This window comes from Podarcis vaucheri, assembly GCF_965113315.1.
Source record: "Podarcis vaucheri genome assembly, chromosome: 5".
Taxonomy (NCBI): domain Eukaryota; kingdom Metazoa; phylum Chordata; class Lepidosauria; order Squamata; family Lacertidae; genus Podarcis; species Podarcis vaucheri.
The window spans coordinates 62,908,293-62,932,642 of NC_138763.1; the positions used below are offsets into that span (position 1 = coordinate 62,908,293).

Below are 24,350 nucleotides of genomic sequence, written 5' to 3' on the forward strand. Positions count from 1 at the left end.
GATAGCTGTGCCAGTTCCCAACAGCTGGGAATAACAGATTGTGCTGTTACCTGTGTATAATATGCTGACTGCGCAAATAGTCTAAAGCTGATGCCATCTCACAGATATAGAGTTTCACCGTTTCCTCGGTGAACTGCACGTTTTGCTGGAGATGATAACGTAGGTCACCACCCAGGAGTAAATCCACTACCATAAACATGTCCTCTTCATCCTGAAATGAGTACCTGCAGAAAATTAGCAAAGGTGAGTTGAGCAAACTGTGGACTACCCATTTAGATTTCACAGACGGTGCTAACAAATGAGAGGCCTGTTTTCCCACTTCACTTACCCATGCACCTGCAAAGCAGGAACAATAAGTAGGCATCTTCAATATTTATATATCTAAATATAACCCGTGAATTTCTCCGAGTCTCTTTTTGTCCACTGACATCCTATATTTGTTCTAGATAAATCAATTTTGTTATTTTGTTTTGCTGATTATATGAACAGGTCCCTGTTTCATATCTTGCGAGGAGCAGCTGTCCCAGTTAATTTTACCTTGCTCATATAATCCCCGCTTCTATATCTGGCACAGTCACATGGCTTCTGTAATATGATCATTCCACACTCATTTTTTTCCAGGCATAATCAATAATGTACCAGAATATCAAGCAGGCTGTCTCTTTTCATTATTAAACAAAAACCAGTGCCATCAGTGTGAATGATTCATTGGCAAGCTGGAGTTGCTGCTATCTAGCCTCTTGATGATCTAGGAGTTGAAGGGCATCCCGGGCCTGGAGATATTCTTTATACAGTCGTACCTTGGTTTTTTAACAGAATGCGTTCCGGAAGTCCGTCCAACTTCCAAAACATTCGGAAACCAAGGCGTGGCTTCCAATTGGCTTCCGATTGCGCAGGCATGCCGGAAACAACAGCGGAAGCCACATCGGACATTCGGCTTCCAAAAACATGTTCAAAAACCGGAACACTGACTTCTGGGTTTCGATCATTCGGGAGCCGAAAGGTACGAGTACCAAGACATTCTACAATCAAGGTACAACTGTACTGGACAATGTAGAGCTGAGCAATGGTTAAAAGTGGAAGCCAGTGGGCAACAGAGACTCACCATGGAAGGTTAGAGCATCTTGATGATGATGTAAATGGCTAGGAAACAAGGGTTAAAAAATGGAAGTGGCTCCCTGGGTGAGACAGAGTCGCTATGCAACCTTCCCAGCAGATGGGTCATTGCTGCTCATTGGGAGGGTGAAGGTGAAGGTGGGAGGGGCGTTGGCCAATCCAGTGTCCTTCCCTTGTCCCTGCTATTAAGCAACAGAGACCGGCTTGCTGGGAAGGTAGCAGAGTGGCTCTGCCCCACCTGTCAAGCTGCTTCTGTGAAAAGCTAGGACTAGGCAAAGCCACCCAGGGGACACCCAACTTGGATCAACCCCCAAATCTTTTTTTTTCTTTTTCAGAGGGTGTCCTAAAGCTTAATTAGGGTTTTTTAAAACAGTTACCCCTCTGAACCTACTAGTAGTGGTACTATGGACTTTGATAATGCTACCTTTTCTTTGCTGCTGTCTAAGGACTCTGCTATCTCCTGTTATGTATTATGGCATTTTGAAAACCAGACCTTGCATACTGCTGTGTCCCCAAACCCGCTTCTTCTAAGACTAACATGGTCCTAGGCACAATTGGTGGAACAGAATCACCTCCCACCCATCCCTAAAATAAATAAAAGAAAATAAGAGATTCACCAGAGATTCACCAAGAAGGCATGCTCAATTTCCTGCAGGATCTCCAGTTCTCTGAACACATTTCGAACCTCATCCCTTTCAACGCACTGCTGTTTATTCATGTACTTCATGGCATACATCTTCTCTGTATCTCTCTTTTGTACAATGCACACCTTGATGTCACCAAAAAAAAGAGAGAGAACATGGCATTTAGATTCATATGTTTCAATTTCCTTGGTTTCCCAGCTGTTGCAGCATTGTGCAAGTACAAAGGCCATTTTCATGGTCACAGAGGACATGGTTGCTCCTGATCATGTGGCCTGTCTCAGCAAGCCAGGCATGTGCAGTTGATCCCTGCCACAGAATTAGACTTTTAGCATGCACTCTATAACAACATAGGTTTCCAGTAGTTGGCAAAATGTCCAGTAGTATTTGCTCACAACCAGTTTGCTATGGGCAAGGCGCTGATATGCAGCACTACCAAATAGCCATCACATTTGCAGAAGCTATGAGCATTATCCCTAAGTGCTCATAGGAAATACTTTGCAATCCAATCAAAATCCTGGGGAAATTGGCAGTAGCAGAAAATTGCAGAGTCAAGCACATCATCACTCAGGAAACATTATGTATAAGTGCACAAAATTCTGAGGGAAAATGAATTCAAAGTCTGTTCCTTGTCAAAAGATTGAATACTGTAAAAAAGGGGGGGAGTCAACATCTGGTAATGTCACTTTATCAAGTGACAAAAAACACTGGGTCTATAAGCATGGCATAGATATGTGTAGATTCCAAGCTGCACTGGTCTCCAGTATCATTAAAAGCCTTTGTTGGGAAGATGTCCACAAGATGGACACGAGAAAATGTACACTAGGTTTAGGATTAGAGTTTTCCTTCTCCTAGATGGGCTACCTTCCCAGGTTGATGAGCCCTGTCTGCCTCTTACTTTCCTCTTAATGCACAAGCAGAAACCACCTTCTAGACTGTTGGACCCACTGTTGGTCTCATCCACCAGAGCCTATTTTCACATGCACATTAATTGACTGCTGCTCTTTTAATATTCTGGGGTTTTAATGTTCTTGTTTAGATATTTTTGTTTGAATTTGTTTTTGCAAGCTGCACTGGGGACCTGTTGGAAGGGGGTGTGTGAAATAGAGGCAGGGAGGGGATGCCACCAGAAAGATAGGCAGATAAATCTTTTTATTTAGAGAAACCTGGGGCCTTCTATATGCCAAGCAGGTTTTCTACTACCGATCTATAGCCCCTTCCTTAAAAAACAAAAAAGCAGAACCTAAAGGGTTGCATTTCACTTACTTGAAATGTAGGACTGCACATAGAATCAATCCAGCAGATTTTTAAATGGCTGCATCTGGCTAAACTCCACCTGTACTTCGTCCTTCATACTACTACATAAACTCTGCAGTTCATCAGGCAGAAACATCTACTCGTATTAGCCAATTAATTCCATTAACGTCCAGGCAACCAAGTCGATATGTGCTGCCCTTGAGATGCTTTTCCGGGAATCAAAACTAATGCTAGCAGTTGCGGCTATCAGGAAGTTAATCTGGCTTTATAAATAAATAAGTAAATCTTGTGTAGAGAGCTGCAAAACCGGTGAGCGCCAATTATTATATTCCCTGGCAAACGTTTTACTTTGGACTGCGTTTTATGTCTTCCTAGGCCGCTTTTAAGCACTAATGAAACACTTAATTACAAGGTAACTATTTGGAAATGAGTCGATGACAATTCTATATCAGGCACAATTACATCAGTCTTCTTTTAATTAGCAGATGTGCTTATGCTTATGAAGCAGTGCGTGCCTCTGAAAAATTAATCTGACAGTTCATTCATGCACGTAGCTCATCAAGAACAAGCAAGCTGAACGTGACCTGAAGGTAACATTGGATGAACAGTTGGAAAATATTCATTTGCCTGCTGAAGTCAACAGTGAGAATGAGACACAAATGTGCAGAGCAAGACAAGGAGCACGACCTTTCCTCATTATTAACAAACTGTAAATTGCTAACAGCATATAACGTGAAATTTACTATGGATGCATTAGAAGTAGAAGGAGCAAATATAATAGAAAGTGGAGGGGGGAAACACCAATTAGAGTGGCACACACGGACATCATGAGAATTATTAAATCTTGTTTGCAAAATAATTAGATGTGTGGGCGTGCAAGGCTCTTTGTTAATTCCTTTAGTTTGTCTACACACCGCTTCATATTTCAACAGAAAATCCCTAAGCAATTTATGAATCCCATACAGGAAACGCAATACACATTCAAAACCAAGCCACGTTAAGTTTACTACTAATAATTCTACATTTTAAGTAACATAATTAAATATCTTTAAACAAGGGACTTAGCCACAAATGATATATAAAATATGAAAATATACTGACGCATCAAAATGCAACATCATTACAATATATCATCAGCATTTCATAAATGATACCAAAAGTGCATTGCAATCACACACAAAAATTGCATGCACATTCACACTCCACAAAACGGAGACATCCCCACAAAATCATTCAACGATCTCCTTAAATCCACCACATTACTCTATCCACACAATCCTCCCTCCAGTAAAACACCCCTGTGTTGAACTAACAAATAACTAATTAATAGTCATGTACACTAGGTAAAGGTAAAGGGGCCCCTGACCATTAGGTCCAGTCGTGGCCGACTCTGGGGTTGCGGCGCTCTTCTCGCTTTATTGGCCGAGGGAGCCGGCGTACAGCTTCCAGGTCATGTGGCCAGCATGAGTGGCAGCACACGGAAACACCGTTTACCTTCCCGCTATTTATCTACTTGCACTTTGACGTGCTTTCGAACTGCTAGGTTGGCAGGAGCAGGCATGTACACTAAACAAAACAAAAAAAAATCAAATAATATATATAGGGTTAGCTTGTAGAAGAGACTCCAGTTCAGTGACAGAGTTCATGCATCACATATATAAAAGAGTTTGATCTCTGGTTGGTAAGCCAGCAGGCTAAGAACGATCCCACTCTGGAGAATCAGTGCCTGACGGTACACATGGCTCTGGGCCGAATGTTCAATTAATCTGACAGTAGTAATGTCAGCACCATTATAGCACACACATCACTAGTATAAACTAGATCCCTGCAGACATCATTCTGCTGGTAAATAGCTACAAGCACAGCCCTCCAATGGATGGATCACAAGAGAATCTGTCTCATATATTGTTTCTTTTTCTCTGTCTACTCCATCCCAACCCACCTCTGTTCCAATGATGTTGCATTTGGTTATGGTTTGTTTATATGCAGCTTTCTGAAACAAAGGCCCCCAAAGTACAATCGACATAATCAAAACAATATAAAACAGCAAAAGCACAAAATGTCCACCAACCACTCTAGATAGGGGTTTGTGGGCTGCATTTATGCCCTTACCATATATGCTCTCTCCAGCATTCCACCTGTCACCCAAAGTCAAGTTAAGTCACATTCCCACAGCCACACCTGCTCCAATCTCTATCTCTCTCCAGCAAGCTCACCCACAACCAGTTACCCTGGGGTCCTTGCTCTCATCACATCATGAAGGAGTGACCCAAAGGCCCCCTGAAGCCTCCCCGTTTGGTCAATGTGGCCATTTTAGGCAAGCCGCACCCACCTGTCCCCCAACTACAGATGTGGGGTAGGAAAAGACTTGACTCATGCAAACTTGATTCCCAGGCACCATCAATCTATTATTGTCTCCTTGGTGCCTTTTGAAAACCTGGAACAAAAATCTCCATTCATAAAATTTGTTCGAAAGGGTTTTCAAGTGGAAGTTCTTTTATTGCAGTGTGTATCCATATGAGATTTGAAATTGTTTGATTTATATTTGAAATGGTTGTAATTGCTTTATAGGTGAAGTTGTTGTAATTGTTTTTATTGCTAACGTTGTCTCTTGTTAAATGGTGATGAGGAATTTTGCTGGAAGCAATTAATAAATGGAAATAAATTAATAAACTAATATCTGACTGGCCACTTCTGGAGTTAAATAGCCTTTTGGTTTGACTCAGCATGGAAGTTCTTATATGGGATATATCCTTAGAAAGCTATTGGAACTGATTTTTATATGCATACTGTTCAGATAATTGAATGCTCTGCAATGTGATTGTCTTACATTTATCATTATACAGTGGTACCTCAGGTTACATACACTTCAGGTTACATATGCTTCAGGTTACAGACTCCGCTAACCCAGAAATAGTACCTTGGGTACAAAGAAAAAACTTTGCTTCAGGGTGAGAACAGAAATCGTGCTCCAGCGGCACGGCAGCAGTGGGAGGCCCCATTAGCTAAAGTGGTGCTTCAGGTTAAGAACAGTTTCAGGTTAAGAACGGACCTCCGGAACGAATTAAGTACGTAACCAGAGGTACCACTGTATATAACCAGTGGGATGCCTTTTATATTTCCCTCTTCACATCACAGCCTATTCTTATAAACTGAAGGATCCTTTTCAACAAAAGGTCGACGATTTCAGTGTTGACACAATAGAGAGAATGCTGACATTTTCAAAAGATACATCCAGTCAGTTCTCGATTAGGAATTGTGTTTTATATCTTCCATTGTAGAGAGAAGCCACTGCTGAGGTCTTAGCAAATAATGGTTACAGTCTTCACACACTATCATTTCTATTCCACGAATGACTTGGGGGAAGTACTTCCATGAGTAAAAAAATAAATAAATTGCAATTTGAGAAGTGACACTTGGGTAACTGCTGACAATCTGAATGAGTGAAGGTGTTATAATCCTCCTAGTAAGGTTTCAGTTTTGGAGAAGAATGGACCTGGGGGCAGTCCTGTTACTTTTTAGCTTCTCACCATAATTCAACATGATGATTTTTCAATGTCTAACCTGGGGCATTGACAATACTCTGACAGGGCTGTTCCCATCTTCACGCTAGATTACTCTCTGGAATTACCTTCCAGGCTTTGTTTTGGAAATGTAAAATGATTAGGAGAATCTACTGGGGCAGATGCACATTGATCAAATGCTAATGTACAACCTGCTGCCACAAACAATATCTCCAGTATAAAAACACCCTTGGATTCTGAATACAGTACAAATCTGTCTGATGTAAGGATGGGATGTCAAAGTGATCAGAAATCTAGTTTTGAGGAATGCCATCCTGTATGGGAAGCATAGGTGCTGTGAAGATGTCATATGGTATAATATCTGTGGTCACCTTTCGGAAATCCCCACCCGGACGTCAAGTCCACCTTTGAAATCCGGATGCATGGCAGCTCTACCTTCGATTTACATATCTGAGAATAACAGTTCTTCTTCTGCTATGCTCTGTTGGAAGCAGCACATCCCTGAATACCAGAGTGTGTCGAGGGTGCTGCTGTACACAGGTCCTGCTTACAGGCTTCCCATTGGCATCTGGTTTGCTGCTGTGAGGACAGGATGCTCGACCAGATGAATTCTCGTCCTGATCCATTAGGGCTTTTCTTATGTTCTTACATTCCATTGCTGAAGAGTGAAAATGATGGTTAAGAAGAGAGGCCTTCTGGTTCATCCAGCCCAGCATCCTGTTCTCGTAGTAGATGCTCCTGGCAAGCACACACAGGCAGGGAACAAAAGCAACAGTCCGCTCATGGTGCTGTTCCTCAGCAATTGGTATTTTTGTGTCTCTGAACCTAGAGGTTGCATATTGCTGCCGTGCGAGTCATTGTTTGTATGCTGAAAGCTGCAAATGGATGTTTCTTTCTCCCTTCTATCTCAACCCAGTGTAAAGGCTAAGTAGGCTGAAGCCTAGGGCCCCTAAATCTAGGGGGCCTCACCAGCCCACCCACTCCCAAGCAGGCAGTCTCCCCTCTCCCAAAATTGCAAACCCAAGACTTCAGACAATGGCAGGGCAACTTGGGGCTCTAAATCTAGGGGGCCTCGTCAGCCCACCCGCTCCCCAGTGGGCAGTCTCCCCTCTCCCAAAATTGCTAACCCAATACTTCATGTGAGGGCAGGGCAACTTGGGGCTCTAAATCTAGGGGGCCTCGTCAGCCCACCCGCTCCCCAGCAGGCAGTCTCCCCTCTCCCAAAATTGCAAACCCAATACTTCATGTGAGGGCAGGACAACTCAGGCCTCTAAGTCTAGGGCGTCTCACCAGCCTGCCCTTTCCCCAGTGCCACAGTCTCCCCTCTCCCAAAACTGTAAACCCAAGACTTCATGCAAGGACAGGGCAACTTAGCCCCAGCAACTATGAGACTCACGGCTAGCCAGTGGGACCCAATTTGAAGCACTGGAGCACAACTTGAATTATTTTTTGTAGGCCCCCAGTTCACAGCCAAAGTCTGCAAAATCTTATAGATATAAATAAAATCCATCTAGATTGCCCTTTAGGAGCGTCACGCGGGGCCCAATTTGGCCCAATTGCTCCAATTGCCTAAAGGTCAGCCCTGATGAGACTGTGCAGGGGTTGGACTGACAAGCCCTGCACCTTCTAGATCCCTGGTGTCAATATTCAGAGTACAGACTCAAGGACTTGTTATGGAAATAAAGGGGGGCACTTACTGGAAATTAGTTTTGTCACCTCTCCCCCCCCCCCAAACCCTGAGACAATGAGCCCAGCCACCTTTTATTCACAGTCGCATAAGCACTACACTGCAGCATGGCCATAAACCTGTAGGTTCAACCACTGAAATATACACCCAATATGTAGCAATGGAGATTTATGTTACTGCTTTATGAATGAACACTGTGTTTTATGAATGTATTCTGTATTTTGTGAATTACCTAAGGGCCACCAATAGGGAGCTCTAGAATCTGACAGCTAACCAATTGGGTACTACCAAACAGCGACCCCTATTGCTGAAAGCAAGTAACCAGCAGGGAATGCACCAGAAACCCAGAATAGCAGCAAATAAAATCTGCTCATACATCAGTGACTGATAAGACTTGTCAACTAGTTCTTTCAAAGTCTTCCTAAATTATAAAGCTCTAAAATACAGGCCAAAAGAGAGCAGGTCTGGGAAGAGTGAGCCATACAAATGGGTACCACCAGTGAAAAGGCCCTGCTCTGTGTAGCTCCTGCCCTGTCATTTCATATGGTGCCCACTTGCCCTCCTTCTTGACATGGAATGCTCTCTATTGGAGTCTCCAGATCCAGTCCATAAGAAGGGAGAGCAGGGACCTTGAAGTTCCCAACAGCTGTTAATCAAGCAAGCAAGCAAGCACGCACACAGGTCACCTTTGTTACAGTCAGGATGCCTATGTTCTGGCCAGGCCTGCACCCAATCTTGGTTTTGTACAATCTTGTTTGTCCCCAGTAACCAAAACATATTATCAACAAGCAGAAAATTTGTTTTCCTTCATTTGCAAGGAATCGTACAAAACAAAGTGGCAGTAATAAAGAAAAGTTCCATGGTGGCAACAGAAAGCAAACTAAAAATGCTTTTGCAGTTCATCAAAACTATCCAGAAATATCAAGATATAGGAAAACTGGTGCTATTTCTTGTTGGTTAATTGGTTCAGCAACTTCCATGCACATGACGTGTGATGCTAATTATTTCCCCCAAGAGATAAATGATAACTAATCAGAGGTAGCTACAGTTGCAAATGGCAACAAAATATCTGTGAAAGGAAGACGAGCAGGTTTGCTCAAGTGTGTTGCAGGTAGAAATACTGTTTGTAGTGAAGTGAGAGCAGTAGTTTACTTGCTCAAGTTAACAAATCAGAAAGTTTTGAGAATTTAAATTCTAGATTAAAATTGATTACTTAATTGAGAAGGGGATTGTAACAAAACACTGGGGCCTAATTTGAATAGCAGAGTGCTGGTATCTGGTGGGCAATCTCATCCTTTATTTCCACACTGTGGCTGCAGACCAAATCACCTGTCAGGAGAGCTATGAGATTCAGGTGAGGGTCAGATGCCTTGCCAATCCCAGCAGGTATATAACAGCAAGAGCTGGCCTGCGGCCTGCCCACACTTTCTGTCTCTTAGTGAGGAGGGAAATCTGGGCAAAAGACTTAATCTCAGCCTTGAAATGTCCATAGAAAAGAAGGAGGAAGTGTGTACTTTCTGTGATAGAAAAGGTAGCCAACCTCACCAACTCACTGTTCCAAAGGCGCAGTGAATGTGTGTGTGTGGCCAAGAGGCTTGGTGAGTATTGAGCGAAGGCCACAAAAGATTTACAAAGTTCAGGTGTTGCTAAAGTTTTTCAGTGTTAGTTTTATGCATTTTTTAAAATCACCATGGTATTTAACAATAATATCTTATGTCCTTTAGAGGAGAAATTGTGAATTGCAGAATTTTAAATACCCGTCATCATCCTTGGCTTCACTCAATTTTGTTTATAGCACTCTTCCAATTTATTCTAGTTGTGAGGGTGGGGGGTGGGGAGGGGCCTCACAAGTGTAGCAGCCTAGGGCCTCTCTTCATCTAAGTCCAGCCCTGATCTCACCAGAGTCTAGCCTCTTTATTTCATACAGAAAATCCCTTCAAGCAATAAAGATCATTATTATAAATAATTATTGTATAGTATCGGCAGAATTAAGCCTGGGCAGGCAGGGATAAACATGCACACCTGTTCACAATCCTGTGTATAATAATTCCAGAGAACATTGAGTCTCCTGTTAGATTCAACTGCTTTGGGCACATCTGCCTTTGCTTTTATTAACTTAGAGGTATAAAGAGGTTGAAAATTACTTCATTCAGGACAGAGGTTATCCTCCAACTGTAGTCACTTTAATGGGACTAAGGATAGTATTGTGCCACACCTTTGTTTTCACCACAAACTGGGCACGACACTCTTCCTTTCACTTGGGTCTCACTCCCAAGTAAGCATGCATAGGACTGCAGCCTTACCTGGATGAGATCTGATGAATCACCATGTCAGAAAATGGGTGCTTGAGATGGAGCACAAGCCACCATGGAAAAGAGAGTTGCTGTGATTATCATTGCTAGCACTGCAAGCTGAGCTGCAATGTCACACAGGTATGGCAAGGCAGGCTTGCGGTCAGGCTAAAAGCTTTAATCGGTTTAAATGGTGGATTAATCAACTCAGGCGTGAATTGATTAACTGTTATGAACAAGTTATAACAGCTGGCCCCAAGAGCAAAAGGCATACACATATACATTTTAAGCAAGGGAGGCTCCTCTTATGGGCAAATTGTGGCATAGCCCTGCCAAGATTTCGAACCCCCTGAAACCTCCTACGCCATAGTCCCATCTTTGTCCTGTCACCCACAAAAATATCAATACACGTTCAGAGACAGAGAGGCTTCTGTCCATCTTCTCGGCTTAGCCAGTCATAGAAATCACTAGCAGTAGATCCTTCCTCTGTTTCCAAGGAGATGAAACAGAAGGGGGGAGGGAACCAAGCACAGAAAGACAAGGGCTCAAAACCTCACTCAGCTATGAGGCTCACCATATGATGCTGGGGTGATTGCTACAGTTTTATTTTGGTGAACAATGTGTGTAATCCTCTGCTCTTCCTTCACTGAAGAGAGAAACAAGCCACAGAGTGGTTGACTTAGTATCACAACCAAAAAGGGAGGTGGATAGGGACCCAGGCACTGCCCACATGACCTCCTAGGCACCCCAACAGGTCTAGGTTCCACTGGTTTCAATATTAATTTCCTCCTCATGTGTAAGTGACATAGGATCTTTAACAAGGAAGTAATATCAAAGCACAAGCCATCCCTCTAAAAATGAATGGTAGGTTGACTTAATTATGCCTTAGTCCCATCCTTCCTGCACAGGACACAGTGCGGCATACATGGCTGCCCTGAAATTTGGTCCACTTTGCAGCCTAACAGTGGAATCCTATACATTTCTCCCCAGAAGGAAGTCCCATTGAGTTCAATTGGGGATTAATCCCAGGTAAGTGGGTATGGGAGCCTCACTGAACAACACAATAGGGCTTGCCTTGGAGTAGAAATGCATAGGATTATGCCGAAAATCTGCTGTCCAGACATATCTCTTGAGCAAGGTGTTTCCTCTTGTCTCCCAAGAGATCAAATCTGAGGAGAGGGTGAGACTGGTGGCCTGACAGTTTGCCAAACTGATATGTCAGCAAGAACTGATGTCAGAGCCATAACTCCCTCCATGCACTTTTCTTTTTTCTATTTTGCTTTTGAATTGAAGTATTCGTGCGTCAGACTGTACCCTTCAGAGGTCCAGATTTGGCTCTGTAGCCTCCAATTGCTGGTCCCTTCCCTACCCAATATCATTAATGCCATCTGGGTTCACATTTGTGCAAAGTGTAACTACTCGCATTTTGCAGATTTCTATTCCTTATGAATGAAGATTTTTCGGTAAAGCTATTTCTGAGCAAATTGTTTGCAGATTGCAGTGGAAATAGACTGAATATGCATCATTTCAAGAATCACAGTGGTTCCTATAACGCTGCTCACATCCAGACAACCTAAAAATTACCTTTGAGTGGAATTGCAAATTGCAACCGTTCATTGCATTTTAAGTAATATTCAACTGAAAAACATTTAAAAAGGGACAAAAGGAGACATATTTAGAGGGGAGGGAAAAGCCCATAAGATAAGAGCAGCTGGCAGAATAATGCAGCTATTGTTAATAAAATGATCTCAGTATTATTTGGGATTCTTTGCCAGCGGTAGGGAAAACATGCAGAATTTAAAACTTCAGTTCCTAAATGGGTTGTTGGAAGAAACATGTTAAAAATTTCCAATACCAGGAAAGAATAAACAGAAAATCTTTTTCAATTATACTTGAAAGTGAGCAATAAAAATATATACAATGTCTCTACATGATGAAGAGTTTCTGCAGTTCATAATATTGTCAATTCCTAAATTAGCAGAGCTCAATTCACGAAAATATATTTCTTCTCATGTTATGTATATTTCATTACCTGGAATCCCTCACATCAAAGTTAGGGAATCTGTTAGACCCCATTCCACCTCTCCTCCCCTGAATACACTAACTGATATAATGCCCAGGTCAGCACTACATCCATCTGCAGGCTAATTATGAAACAGTCATTAAGACCCTTGGGTGAATAACAGAGCACATTATTCACATTCAGATGTCCCTAAATTCAATCCTAGAGCTAGAAGCTCAGATATGAAGACTGAAAAAGAGCTCTGCTTGAGATCTTGGAGAGCTGCTGCAAGTCAGGGTAGGTGATGGACAGATGTGTTAGATGGACCAATGGTATTGACTCCACATGAGGCAGCTAAACACATTCAATAATTACCATATTTTGCCATGTATAAGACGCCCCCATGTATAAGACGCCCCCTATTTTTTTGAATCCAGAATTAAGAAAATGAAACCCTAAAATAGAAGTGAAAATCTGGATGATTGGTGGTGTCAAGTTGTTGATCTTTTGGGGGTGCATGACAGTGATCACCCTCAAGTGCATGACAGTGGTGGAATACAATTACAGTGGAAGGTTACAGCAGATAACTGGGAAGTTTAAGTGGAAGTGGTCAGAAGAGATCCAGAAATGTGGGATGAAGGGAATGAAAAGAGGGTAGGGTTAGTTTGCATTGAGAAAGCAGCTGATGGTCTTCTTCAGCCAAGATTCAGCCTAGGGCTGCTGATTGTTAATCCCCACTATAAGTCAATGCACCTAACAATAAATCGTCAGTGTACATAACAGATTATACTATGATTCCCCTGGTGCTCCACATGTATCGTTTTGCTACATCTTTCATTAATAGGCAATGTTTGTTGAAGCAGTTTCTTTAGGACAGGGATCGTACAGGATTCTTGCAATGCCTTCTCACAGGTTGAGAAGGAATAATAGGGATACAGAAAGCATTGCAGGTAGGTAGAATCAAGCCAGAATCGGGAGAAACCAAGAATCCAGCCAGGTCTAGAGCATCCTTCAAGCTTTTACCAACAAACTATCCAGCAAAGAAAACAGTCAGACCTCATCCAGAACCTGCTTTTTCCAGAGAAAGGCCACATCTTCAGCCCCTGAGTTGGTTCCTTGAGAAATAATTTAACAATAGCTTTAAAGAAAAATGGTGCTGAAAAGCAAACTGAATTTTGTCACCTGCATTGATTATTTGCATTCAGAATATGTGCATACATTTGCTTACTTTGATTATTTCAGCCAGCTTTATTCACTCATGAGATCCTGTAAAGCACCATGATAGGTAATGTAGCTCCATTACCTGACTGTTTGGAATCCTGCTTCTGAGATTTCACCAGGCACTGCTCATGTATTTCCAAGCCTATCTCCGCAACCTTAGGGACGGGAAACATAACTTCCTCAAAGTAAAGCTGAGGTTCACAGAACACTGAATTACATGGCCAGTACCAAATTCTGAGCATAAACAAGTGGAACTACAGGATCACTGAATGCAGAGATCCCTCTCTAGCCATTATGTTTTATATGTCTTAGTCATGGAAACAATGCTGGGAATCTTTTGTTGCAGAGAAGCCGGTTATTAATTTCCTTGAAACAAAAAGTTGCAAGAGGCAATACCACTGCCTTTTGTTTCTATTAACTTCTGTTTCTATCCCACCTTTTTCCCAACATGGAACCCAAAGTGGTGTCCATGTGGTTCCCAGGCAATCACTGACCAGACCCAGGCCTGCTTTGCTTAAGTAGTGGCATTGTGAGTCCAACAAACAGTTTTACAGATTAGACTAGTCAAAACAATATAATATAAAAACACTGAAATCTATCCTTAGGCAGGAAGAACCAGATGTACAAATATAGGATGGGGGACACCTGGCCAACTAGCGGTACATGTGAAAAGGATCTGCTAGCTTAACATGAGCCAACAGTGTGATGCAGCAGCAAAAACAGCTAAAGCTATTCTGGGCTGCATCAACAGAAGTATATTGTCCAGATCAAGGAATGTAAGAGTACCACTCCATTCTGGCTTGGTCAGACCACACCTGGAATACTGTGTCCAATTCGGGGCACCACAATTTAAGAAGGATGTTGACAAGATGATCAAGGGTCTGGAAACTAAGCCTTACAAGGAGTGCTTGAAGGAGCTGGGTATGTTTAGCCTGGAAAAGAGGAGACTGAGGAGATATGACAGGCATCTTCAAATATCTCAAGGGCTGTCACATGGAAGAGGGAACATGCTTGTTTTCTCCTGCTTTGGAGGGTAGGACTTGAAGCAGTGGCTTCAAATTACAAGAAAGGAGTTTCCAACTAAACATTGGGGGGGGGGACTTTCTGACAGTAAGAGCTGCTCAGCAGTGGAACAGACTCCCATGAGAGGTAGTGAACTCTTCTTCCTTGGAGGTCTTTAAGTAGAGATTGGATGGTCCTATGTCCTGGGTGCTTTAGCTGAGATTCCTGCATTGCAGGGGGTTGGACCTGATGACCCTTGGGTCCCTTACAACTCTATGATTCATTGGCAGATTATATTTCACCCATCAGACATTAGGGTTCAAGTCCAGTGCATGGTCCATTCCTTTAACTTACTTAGATCTCCTCCTTTTCTCTATATTCTGCTGTTGGATTTATAGGTTCACTTTGAAGGCAACAAAACAGTGACAGAGCTACACATTCATCCCTACTGCCCTTCCCCATATGTTTAATTGTAACACATACAAAAGGCTCTAATTTTGTCTCCCTCACCTCCTCTTCTGCCCCTAATCCCCACCGATGACCTTGTGTTCTTGAACAGTGTCCTGTTTACCGACCTTCATTTCTTACAAGTCACGTTTCATTTCCAGATATTTAATAACTCTATTCTTGAGTGTCTGGATTAACGCAACAAGCCAAGAGCCTTGCTGAGATTAAAGGTCCTCTAATAATTGGATAACATGTCCTGAGCTATTGCATTCCAAGTCTACAAGCATAGCGCAGAAATGAAAACTACCATTTTGTATTCCGAGCAATATCCGCTAGCAATATCAAAAACCTGGAAAATAATTGCCTGGGCTATGCTAAACCAAGATATCTTTCCTGTTCCTTTGACAAAGATATCAGTCATTCCAACTCGAAACACTTATAACCCTGCCATCTGCATGACTATATCTGTTGCATTTGGAAGCGATAGTACTCAATCAACATGCAAGGAATTTGCTTGCTACCAAAATGGGGAGTTTTCTCAGCAGTGCGGCAGAGTGAGAGGAGGAACTGTACCTAGCAATGTCCTTGCTTATGTCTAACTCTTGCAGCCAATCCAAACTATGTCAGTACATCTGACTGCGTTCAGTGGGGCATACTTCCCAGTACGATTGTAGCCTCTCAAGCACAGAAGACTTTTATCAAGTCTCATTACAACAAGACAGAGATTTCACATACCAGCAAAAAAAGGAAGGGGCTCTGAAACTCTCAACATTTATTTGTTGTGGGGGGGGGGGTGACAATATCAACAATGAAAAGATCAGACAGCTTGAAACTAGACAGCTGAAAAGAGAAGGCTGAATGAAAAAGAAAGGAACAAAGAAAACGCAAAGGTCAAAAGAGAGGAGCAGAAAAATAAGGGAACTGTGATCTCCCTTCCTTTTGTTCCCTGTGGTAGAGATGAACCTTAAAAAGCTCCAGCAGCAGACAATTAAACAGCCTGGTGCCTCTTCACATTGTACGAAGCGTGAAGAAAAATGCAGGTCTTATTGGTGACCTGAACCAAGATTTGAAGTGAGGGCTTGATTCCTAGCATTTACAAATTTCACAGCAGCCATGAAACTGCTGCATAAAAGGTTTTGTTCCTAAGGATTTGGGTAAAATGAGTAATTATCCAATCATCATTATTTTCCTCCTCCAGACTCTCATGCAATCTGAAATACAAGTACATAGAACTGAAGGAGGAAGTTCTAAAAACTTGTTCTCTCCTGCCCAAAGGACAGAAAAAGTTCCAGTGGAGGCTGTTCCATTAGTGTGAATGGGGCACTTCCCCACCACCTCAGTCTGACCTCAGCCAACCCTCACCTGCTTGTCTTCTTACTTATGACCAGCCCAGAGAATGGCACTGGCTGTCAAGATTCCTTCTCCTCCTTAGTCTCAGGGTTGTCATTGTAGAACTCAACAAGGAGGACGGGGACAAAACTAGAATTAATTTTGTCTGTCATTGGCTCTGGCTCCATTGACTGTTGGACATCCTTGCCACATCCAATGGGCACCAGCCACCACTGACTAGTTCTAATGGGCTAAAATTACAAAATGGTAAATTTCAGATGAACGGTAGGATGAGCTTACTGATAATGAGCAGTCTGACAATGGATCCAGTAGGCCAGAAGATTGATTGATTGATTGATTGGCTCTCCCTCATCAGAGGCCTTCAGTCAGAGCTTGGACAGCTATCTTTGGGGGATTCTTTAGCTCTGGATTTCCTCCACTGCGCAGAGCATTGGACTAGATGGCTAAACAGAGGTCTCATAATTCTATGTAAGCTCTCTCTTGGTTTGACTGAAGTAAGACTGGAAATGGAGGGCCAATGGATACATGAAGTTTTTCGGAAAGGCAAACAGAAGCTATGGGAGCAGGCTGATCAGGCTCAAAACTCACAAAAAATACGTTGCTGTCCCACTCAGTCCAAAGCTGCACTTGCACCAGGAGGGAATTCCACCCAGAGAAAATTATAATCTTGTGGCCCCACATTTATCCCATTGGCCCATTGTCCATTGGCCCTAGAATCAAGAGGAAGAAAAAGAACACGTCTTTGAAGACGTTAGCTATCATGAGCTTACCCAACTCAAATGAAACAACAAATTCAGTGGAAGAATGGCAGTCTTGTTGGTATTGTTTAGCTCTACTTATCCTTTTCAAAGGCAAGAAACATCCTGTATTGTTTTGATAGGACATAGGCTTATCATTCTGAACAGTTAAATGGGGTCTGGGTTGTTCCGATTGTGCATCTCATCCAATCAGGGCTTTGTTTTGACAACAGTGTCACCAACAATGTTATCTTCCAACATTATCTTCAGCACCTAGAAAGGCTTTAAAATGAATTGGACATCTGTGGCATTGAATTCAGTGGTGATCTGCATAACAATAGCCACACTCTGACAATAATATAGTAGTGGAATAATTCTCATTCCTGGTGCATCATCGATAAGGAAATAGCTTCACTAACTACTGCTTTAAGTTTGCAAAAAAAAACCTTCGGCTGCTGACTGCATTTCAACAGCGTTGAAGAGAAAGAGCCACACTGTGACACTTCATTGAATCTTCATTTAATTAGTACTGAAAGAAGAGGTTGCAATTACACATGGATTTGAAAATTCCTGTTGAAAATTATGAAAAAGAAGATTGAAATCTACTTTGAAGATAGGGAAGAGAGCCTCAGGCACTCCTAGTGCACAGGAAAAAAAGAAGAAGTTGCTGTACACATACATACACAAAAAAACACACACACACAGTTTTTTGTTGCTGTACCTGTCTAAAACATAAGATGGCATCACTCTATTTAGGGAAACCATGATAATGCTAGGGTGATTCAGACATAATGCCATATTATAGTTTGGATTTACATCGGGGTGAGGGAACTATGGACACTGCTGGACACCACTTCCCATCAGTCCCAGTCAGCATGCCCAATAGTAAGAGATTATGGAAATTGTAGTTCAATAACACCTGGAGGGCCACAGATTAGCCACCTGTGCCCTTCACAAATGAATCTTGAGTGCCTTGGGTTCACACATCCCCTCCTCTCCCTTCGCATGGCGAAAACCTCCTTCTGTTTCATGTTTGTGGCAAGCATTCTGTCCCATTCCATCCAAACTGGGAAATTATGTCTTGTTCTTTCCTGAAAACCAAGCTAATAAACTACACAAGGGCGGACTGTTGTTTGCCCTTTCAGACCAAATGACAAACTATGGTTTTCTAGAAACAAATGTCTGAACTGTTGTGCACGAGGGAGAGAACCTGCAACCCCAAGCCTCCTCAACCAAACAACATCAATCGTCAGTCTCAGGCTTCCAGGAGCCAGCCTCTGCCCAGGTGCAGCAAATGGATAGTCCCATAAGGCTTTCAGACTGTCCATTCAGTGCTTACACATAGATGGATGGAGGCAGCAGTGATAGGATCTGCCTTTCTTCTATGGCTTCAGTCAACATGCAGTCTGAATGGTGCGTATATTCACTACAGAATGCATGCCTGCCATAACCCTAAATTGGTCAACCTTAGCCATGTTTTATTTTTCTTGTTTTGAATTTCATAATTAAAAATAAATAAATCTAGAGTTTTGTAAGTCACCCTGGGGTGGGTGGGTGTGTAATTGAAGGACAGAATTAAAATTATTAATATTTGGAAGTATGTCCCATTGATTTCAATGGACTTTTTTCCAAATTAAATAACTAGATCTTTAGGATCCCATGGCAAAAGAGAGCCCAGCATTCTAGATGGACTCCTAGCATGTAGCCTCCCTGCATTCCTAAATACAGGAAGACAATGAACATCTTACCCTTCCTGCCTAAAATGGGTCACTGCGACATAATTTCACTAGCATTTATGTGAAACTCATAAATAAATCAATGAGCGTCTGAGATGACAAATGTATTTGTAAATTGTTTCTGCTACAGGAAACGTTCCTGTATCAGATGAATGGGTGTGTTGATATTTTGTTTCTGAGGTTACTTTTTGGATGAACACATTTAGTATATTTATATTGTTCTGATGGATACTTTACTACAGACAGACAGACCTGCTCCCTGCCTTGCAGGCCTTCCCCTATCTGGCCTGGGAGGACAAGACCCTGACTGACTCCAGCTACAAAAACCAAGGCTGCTGAACAGACACTTGGGCTGCAGTTATTGTTTGGTGATGGGAGGCTGTTGCTGCTGTTGGGTTTTTCTGTATCTTTATTTTCAGATCATATTATGATTTAATGGGGGAATTGTTGATTCTGTTGTGCACTGCTTGATGTGTTTTATTTATTAGATTAGAACCATAGAATTTCACGGTTTCATGTTGTGAGCCACCTTCATGGTATATTATTGTACACCACTTCCAAGACTCATTTTGGCTATGTGAAGTGATGAATAAATATAATAAACTAAAGTAACAAAACCTACGACATCACTACCTACTTCACATTTGTAATTTTAATGTAAAAGGGTTACTTTAATTTTTTGGGGGGGTGCTCTGTGGGTCTAAACCACTGTGCCTAGGACTTGCCGATCAGAAGGTTGGCAATTCGAATCTCTGCAACGGGGTGAGCTCCCATTTTTCGGTCCCTGCTCCTGCCCACCTAGCAGTTCGAAAGCACATCAAAGTGCAAGTAGATAAATAGGTACCACTCCGGCAGGAAGGTAAACGGCATTTCCGTGCGCTACTCTGGTTCGCCAGAAGCGGCTTAGTCATCCTGGCCACATGACTCGGAAGCTGTACGCCGGCTCCCTCGGCCAATAAAGCGAGATGAGCGCCACAGCCCCAGAGTCGTCCGCGACTGGACCTAATGGTCAGGGATATCTTTACCTTTTACGTTGTTGTTCACTAACTTGAGAAGACTTTTGTCCACCGAAAGCAGAGTATAAATATTTATGATAAATAAAAATTCATTGGGGCTTATCTCCAAGAAAATGTAAATGTTCCTTATGACTAGGCAGTTGCACTACTCACTGTGGACACAGCTAAGGATTATTCCAGGTTTCTACTGCTTCTCACAATAAACTTGCCTCAGGTTCCATAATTAGCATTCTTCTTGTCATAGAACGAGATGGTGAAAAAATAGCCAAGCTGTTCCTTTCTTTCATGGGGGGGGGGGAGCCCCTATAATTCATGGAATCTTTTGATTTCCTAGGAGGCACATAGGTCATTCTTGCTTATCTTTGAACGAAAATGGGTATTGAAGTTTCCCCAAAAAAACCTGCAAGGCAGTCCCTATTGCTTTGCTGCTCAAAGAGACTTCACTGCTCATCAAAGGATGTTTCTAGGCAACCATCTTTAGACTTGTGAACCCCAGAGTCCAGTTTGTTTGTTTTTTTTAACATGCACCGACTGTGTCTTTTAGAAACAGAACAAGGAAAAACAAAGGTGGGCAGCAGTGGAAGGGAGCTTTAATGTAAACCGTAATAAGATTTCAAAGCAGTTTCCAAGTTCCCATTAAACATTTCAGTCAAGTCATTTCTTTGAAACTCCGTTACCTGAACTCTCTGCAGCCTCAGTGCTTACATTTACCCAAACACGCATACGTATGTTTTAAATGTTCCCCATGCCTTTCAGATAATTGCATATCTTCCAAGTGTACCAATTTTCCAGTGACAATCCTGGAATTACAGATGTTGTCCCACTTTCTGATTTGATCCCATAATGTCCCAGTTTTCCTTTTTCTTCCCCTCCATGTCTCAGAGAACAATTAAAAACTCTCTCTCTGTGTGTGTGTGTGTAGGTGCAAAAGCAGAGTCATCTTTATACTGAAAATAAAATACCTGCATCAAATGAAGTAAATTGTGAAGCTGGCATACAAAGCCTTTCCTATAATTTTGAAGGAAAATGTCACCAATCCACTTTAAATTCTTTAATTGCATTTCTTTAATTGCAATTCTCTAACTGCAAGTCTTTAATAAACTGCCAGCATTTTTTTAAGGAAATGCATGGAGTTTTTATTCCTTTATTGTAAATTGAGACTTATAATGTCTACTCAGAACTACGTCCCACTGTATTCAATGAAGTTTACTCCCAGGTAACTGAGTAAAGACTGGGCAGCCTTACACTGCAATCCTAAGCATTCTTACTCAGAACTAAGTCCCACTGAGTTCAATAGGATTCAGCGCCATATTTCCCATTGGTCTTAGTGGTTCGTTGTGCCAGGGCGCCGGCTTCTCAGGGGTGCCCTAGCTAGTGGGGGAGCTGCCAGCAGCCTCGCCTTTCCCTGCACGCCCGCCAGCTGCGCCCCGCCAATTATATGGCTGGCAGGCGTGCAACTTCCTTCCCAAGCCTCCACGGGAGGAGAGCGATCCCCACAGAGGCTTAGGATGGAAGCTGCTTCCCTCCCAAACATCTGCATCTGCTAAAGATGGGGTCATTGTCCTCCTCCTGCTTCCTGGTGAAAGGTGGCGTGCAGCTTTCCCGGGCTGCCTTCTCGGGTGCTCCCGACACCAGAGAGAATGTCCGCCAGCACGTTTTCCTGCTTGATCATTGCTGCCACGCCGGGGATCGGAGCAGTGGGGGAGGCAGAGGACATTTTCCACCACCCCCTCCCTTGTTTTGGAGTTGCCGGGGGGGGGGCGCTGGAGGGATCTTTGCACCACGGCGCCAGATATGCTTAAGACGGCCCTGATAGGATTTGTTCTCTGGTACGTTCCTGATCATTCTCTGTTGTTGTTGTTGTTTTGTTGTTGTTGTTGTTGTTACATCCCACTTTTTCCCTGACAGGGACTCAAGGCAGCTTACAGCTAAAAATGATTTCATTTCATTTATCTGTGGAAGGTGTTGCACACGATCTCTTGCCTCACACATTCCTATTAGGTAAGTGAGGTGGAGAGGTTGTAATTGGCTCAATGTGACCAACCTATATGTGTATATGACATCCATGTGTGCGGCTAAATCAAACATGGCAGAAGCTTCCTGATGTAGAATAGGATGTCCCCATTTTCATCAGGAAAAGGTTGGAGGGTATGTAATTGGGCTGCACTCAGCTGAACTGAGCATTGTTTTCAAGAGACTGTCTTTAATGTGCCTCATATTTAAGGTGCTCTCTTGCATCAACAACAGTTATTAACTGCAAAAAGAGAGTAAGCTTGTGATGCCGGGAAATATTGCAGAAAACAATGACTAGGTGAGACAAGTTTAGCACAGGATACTAACACAGCAATTACAGCTATATCACCTGCTCCTGCAGTCATTATTCTGTCTTGATTGTAAATTGTTGTTTCTATATCCCAGTGGCGGGTAATTAGAGACTGTATAGCCAACTATTATTGGAATTCTATTTTTGGTGCTTGTAATAATTGCTGAGTGCAATCTGAAGTTTTACTGGAACTAAGCTTTCAGCGGCCCCATCTAATTTCCAAAATCTGTGTCTCTGCCAGGTGAGATAAAAGGGAACGGGACAAAGATGTTAAGTCTATAATTCTACTTGTCCAAAGATGCTCAATGTTAATAATGTATAAACAATGGTATTAATGCTACATAAGTAGTCATCTCCTTCCTGCCTAATAGCAATATATTGTAGGCTTGGAGATAATACAGATTTATTTGCAAGGACAATTGCCATCTCCAGCTTAAGGGTTAGTAAAACTAAGCACATGGAGATGAGATGAGAAATATTTACATGTCTCATTGGACATTTCCTGACAATCCGTTTATTGAGCATTCATCCTCCTAATTAGTTTGCTCGGGGATGAGAAAATGCTGTTTATGTAATAAGCACTTGCTCAGATTTGTTTGCAGGGAGGTTACAACAAAGCAAACCTTATTCCACACTTCCCAGTTCATTTCCCCTTCACTTTCCTTACTGCAAAAAAAGCCTGGTCCTTTGGGGACGCAGGTTTGTTGTGCAAGACCTCCCAACATACTATAATTGTGCAACCTGAATTTTGCTGGTATGTGATGCAATCCCATCTGAGAACAGTGACAGTATTGAAGAGCCCGTTGTTCATTTCTACGGCACCAGCAATGTGTATGGCAACTGAAAGAATATCATAAGCAAACATTAAAAAGTCAGCTCTCTGCCCCAAGTAGATTAAAATCTAAATTTTGACAACAGGGAAAAAACATCTGACAATGTTCTACTCAGAGTAGGCTAGTCATGTTTATTAACTTCAATGGATATGCTCTGAGTAAGACTAGTATTGGCTGCAACCTGGAGGAAATGGAGAGCCATGGGAAGGAGGTAATACATATCTGCAAAGGAAGCTACATGGGCTGAACTGTAATGTTACAACAGGCATCACTTTACCTGATGCTGCACCATCCCTAGAAGAGCCCTGTTACCTAGTGGGTATGACACCATGGTGCTGTCTGTGTCCTTGTAATATGTGAGCATGACAGCACACAAGAAATCGCCAGAGACAGCCAAGCCTAATCCTCTTCTTTAACAAGCAAAGCACCTCAATAGATTAAGGTATCTAGAAAAATAACCATGACAACTTAAGCAAACCCCAATTTTAAGCAGCATTTAAAGGTTAGAACTGTGCCCGAAGATCTTGGTTAATTGCTTTATTTAAAACGGCACAAAAATATAATTGCACTTATTAACACAAGGGTTGAGTGCTACAGTTAGATGTACACGATTTTTGACTTGTGACATTTTGTGACGTTAGAAGTAAACATTTTATGACTTACAGCATTTTGTGAAATCATCATGCAATTTTTTAAAAAGAGGGGGGGAAACCTTTCAAAGCACCATCTTGACCTATCTCTTGATACTTTTTTTTGTTTTGGAGCTGCTGAAGACTTGATTGCAAGATAACTTTATTTATTTTATTACCATTTTGCTTTTGCCCTGGCCACATGATGGCCGCATACTTCTTTGGCATGTGATCAGCTTTTTAATTTATATGGATACTCCAGTTGATAGAACGATTGAACATAGCGCATAGATTTCAGTTTCCCAAAGGCAGAAGTCATACTGTGGCCTACACAGTTATTTAGCTCTTATCAGAAGTTTCCAGATAGCTCCTTAACAGCAGAGCTTCATTCTGTGTCATCCTTTCCAGAGGGTTACTCTGCATTGTGGACCAGTACAGTCAAATAATTTGCCCATGGCAGATTTTCATAAAGGTTTCCGGGATCCTGAAACCTTAACTACAGCAGTATTTAAGAAGTTACAGCTATAGAGAAGAAATA

General features: G+C 42.3%; 1 protein-coding gene across 1 annotated transcript in view; it reads right to left on the reverse strand.

Annotated features, from left to right (window-relative positions):
* Nucleotides 1-24,350, reverse strand: part of STK32C (serine/threonine kinase 32C) — a 173,149-nt gene that overhangs the window by 19,349 nt on the left and 129,450 nt on the right. Inside the window, exons 3-4 of the mRNA XM_082222930.1 lie at nt 1,734-1,885; nt 51-224 (exon numbers count right to left, since the gene is read on the reverse strand). Coding sequence (XP_082079056.1) covers nt 51-224; nt 1,734-1,885 — 326 coding nt within the window. The remainder of the gene's footprint in view (nt 1-50; nt 225-1,733; nt 1,886-24,350) is intronic.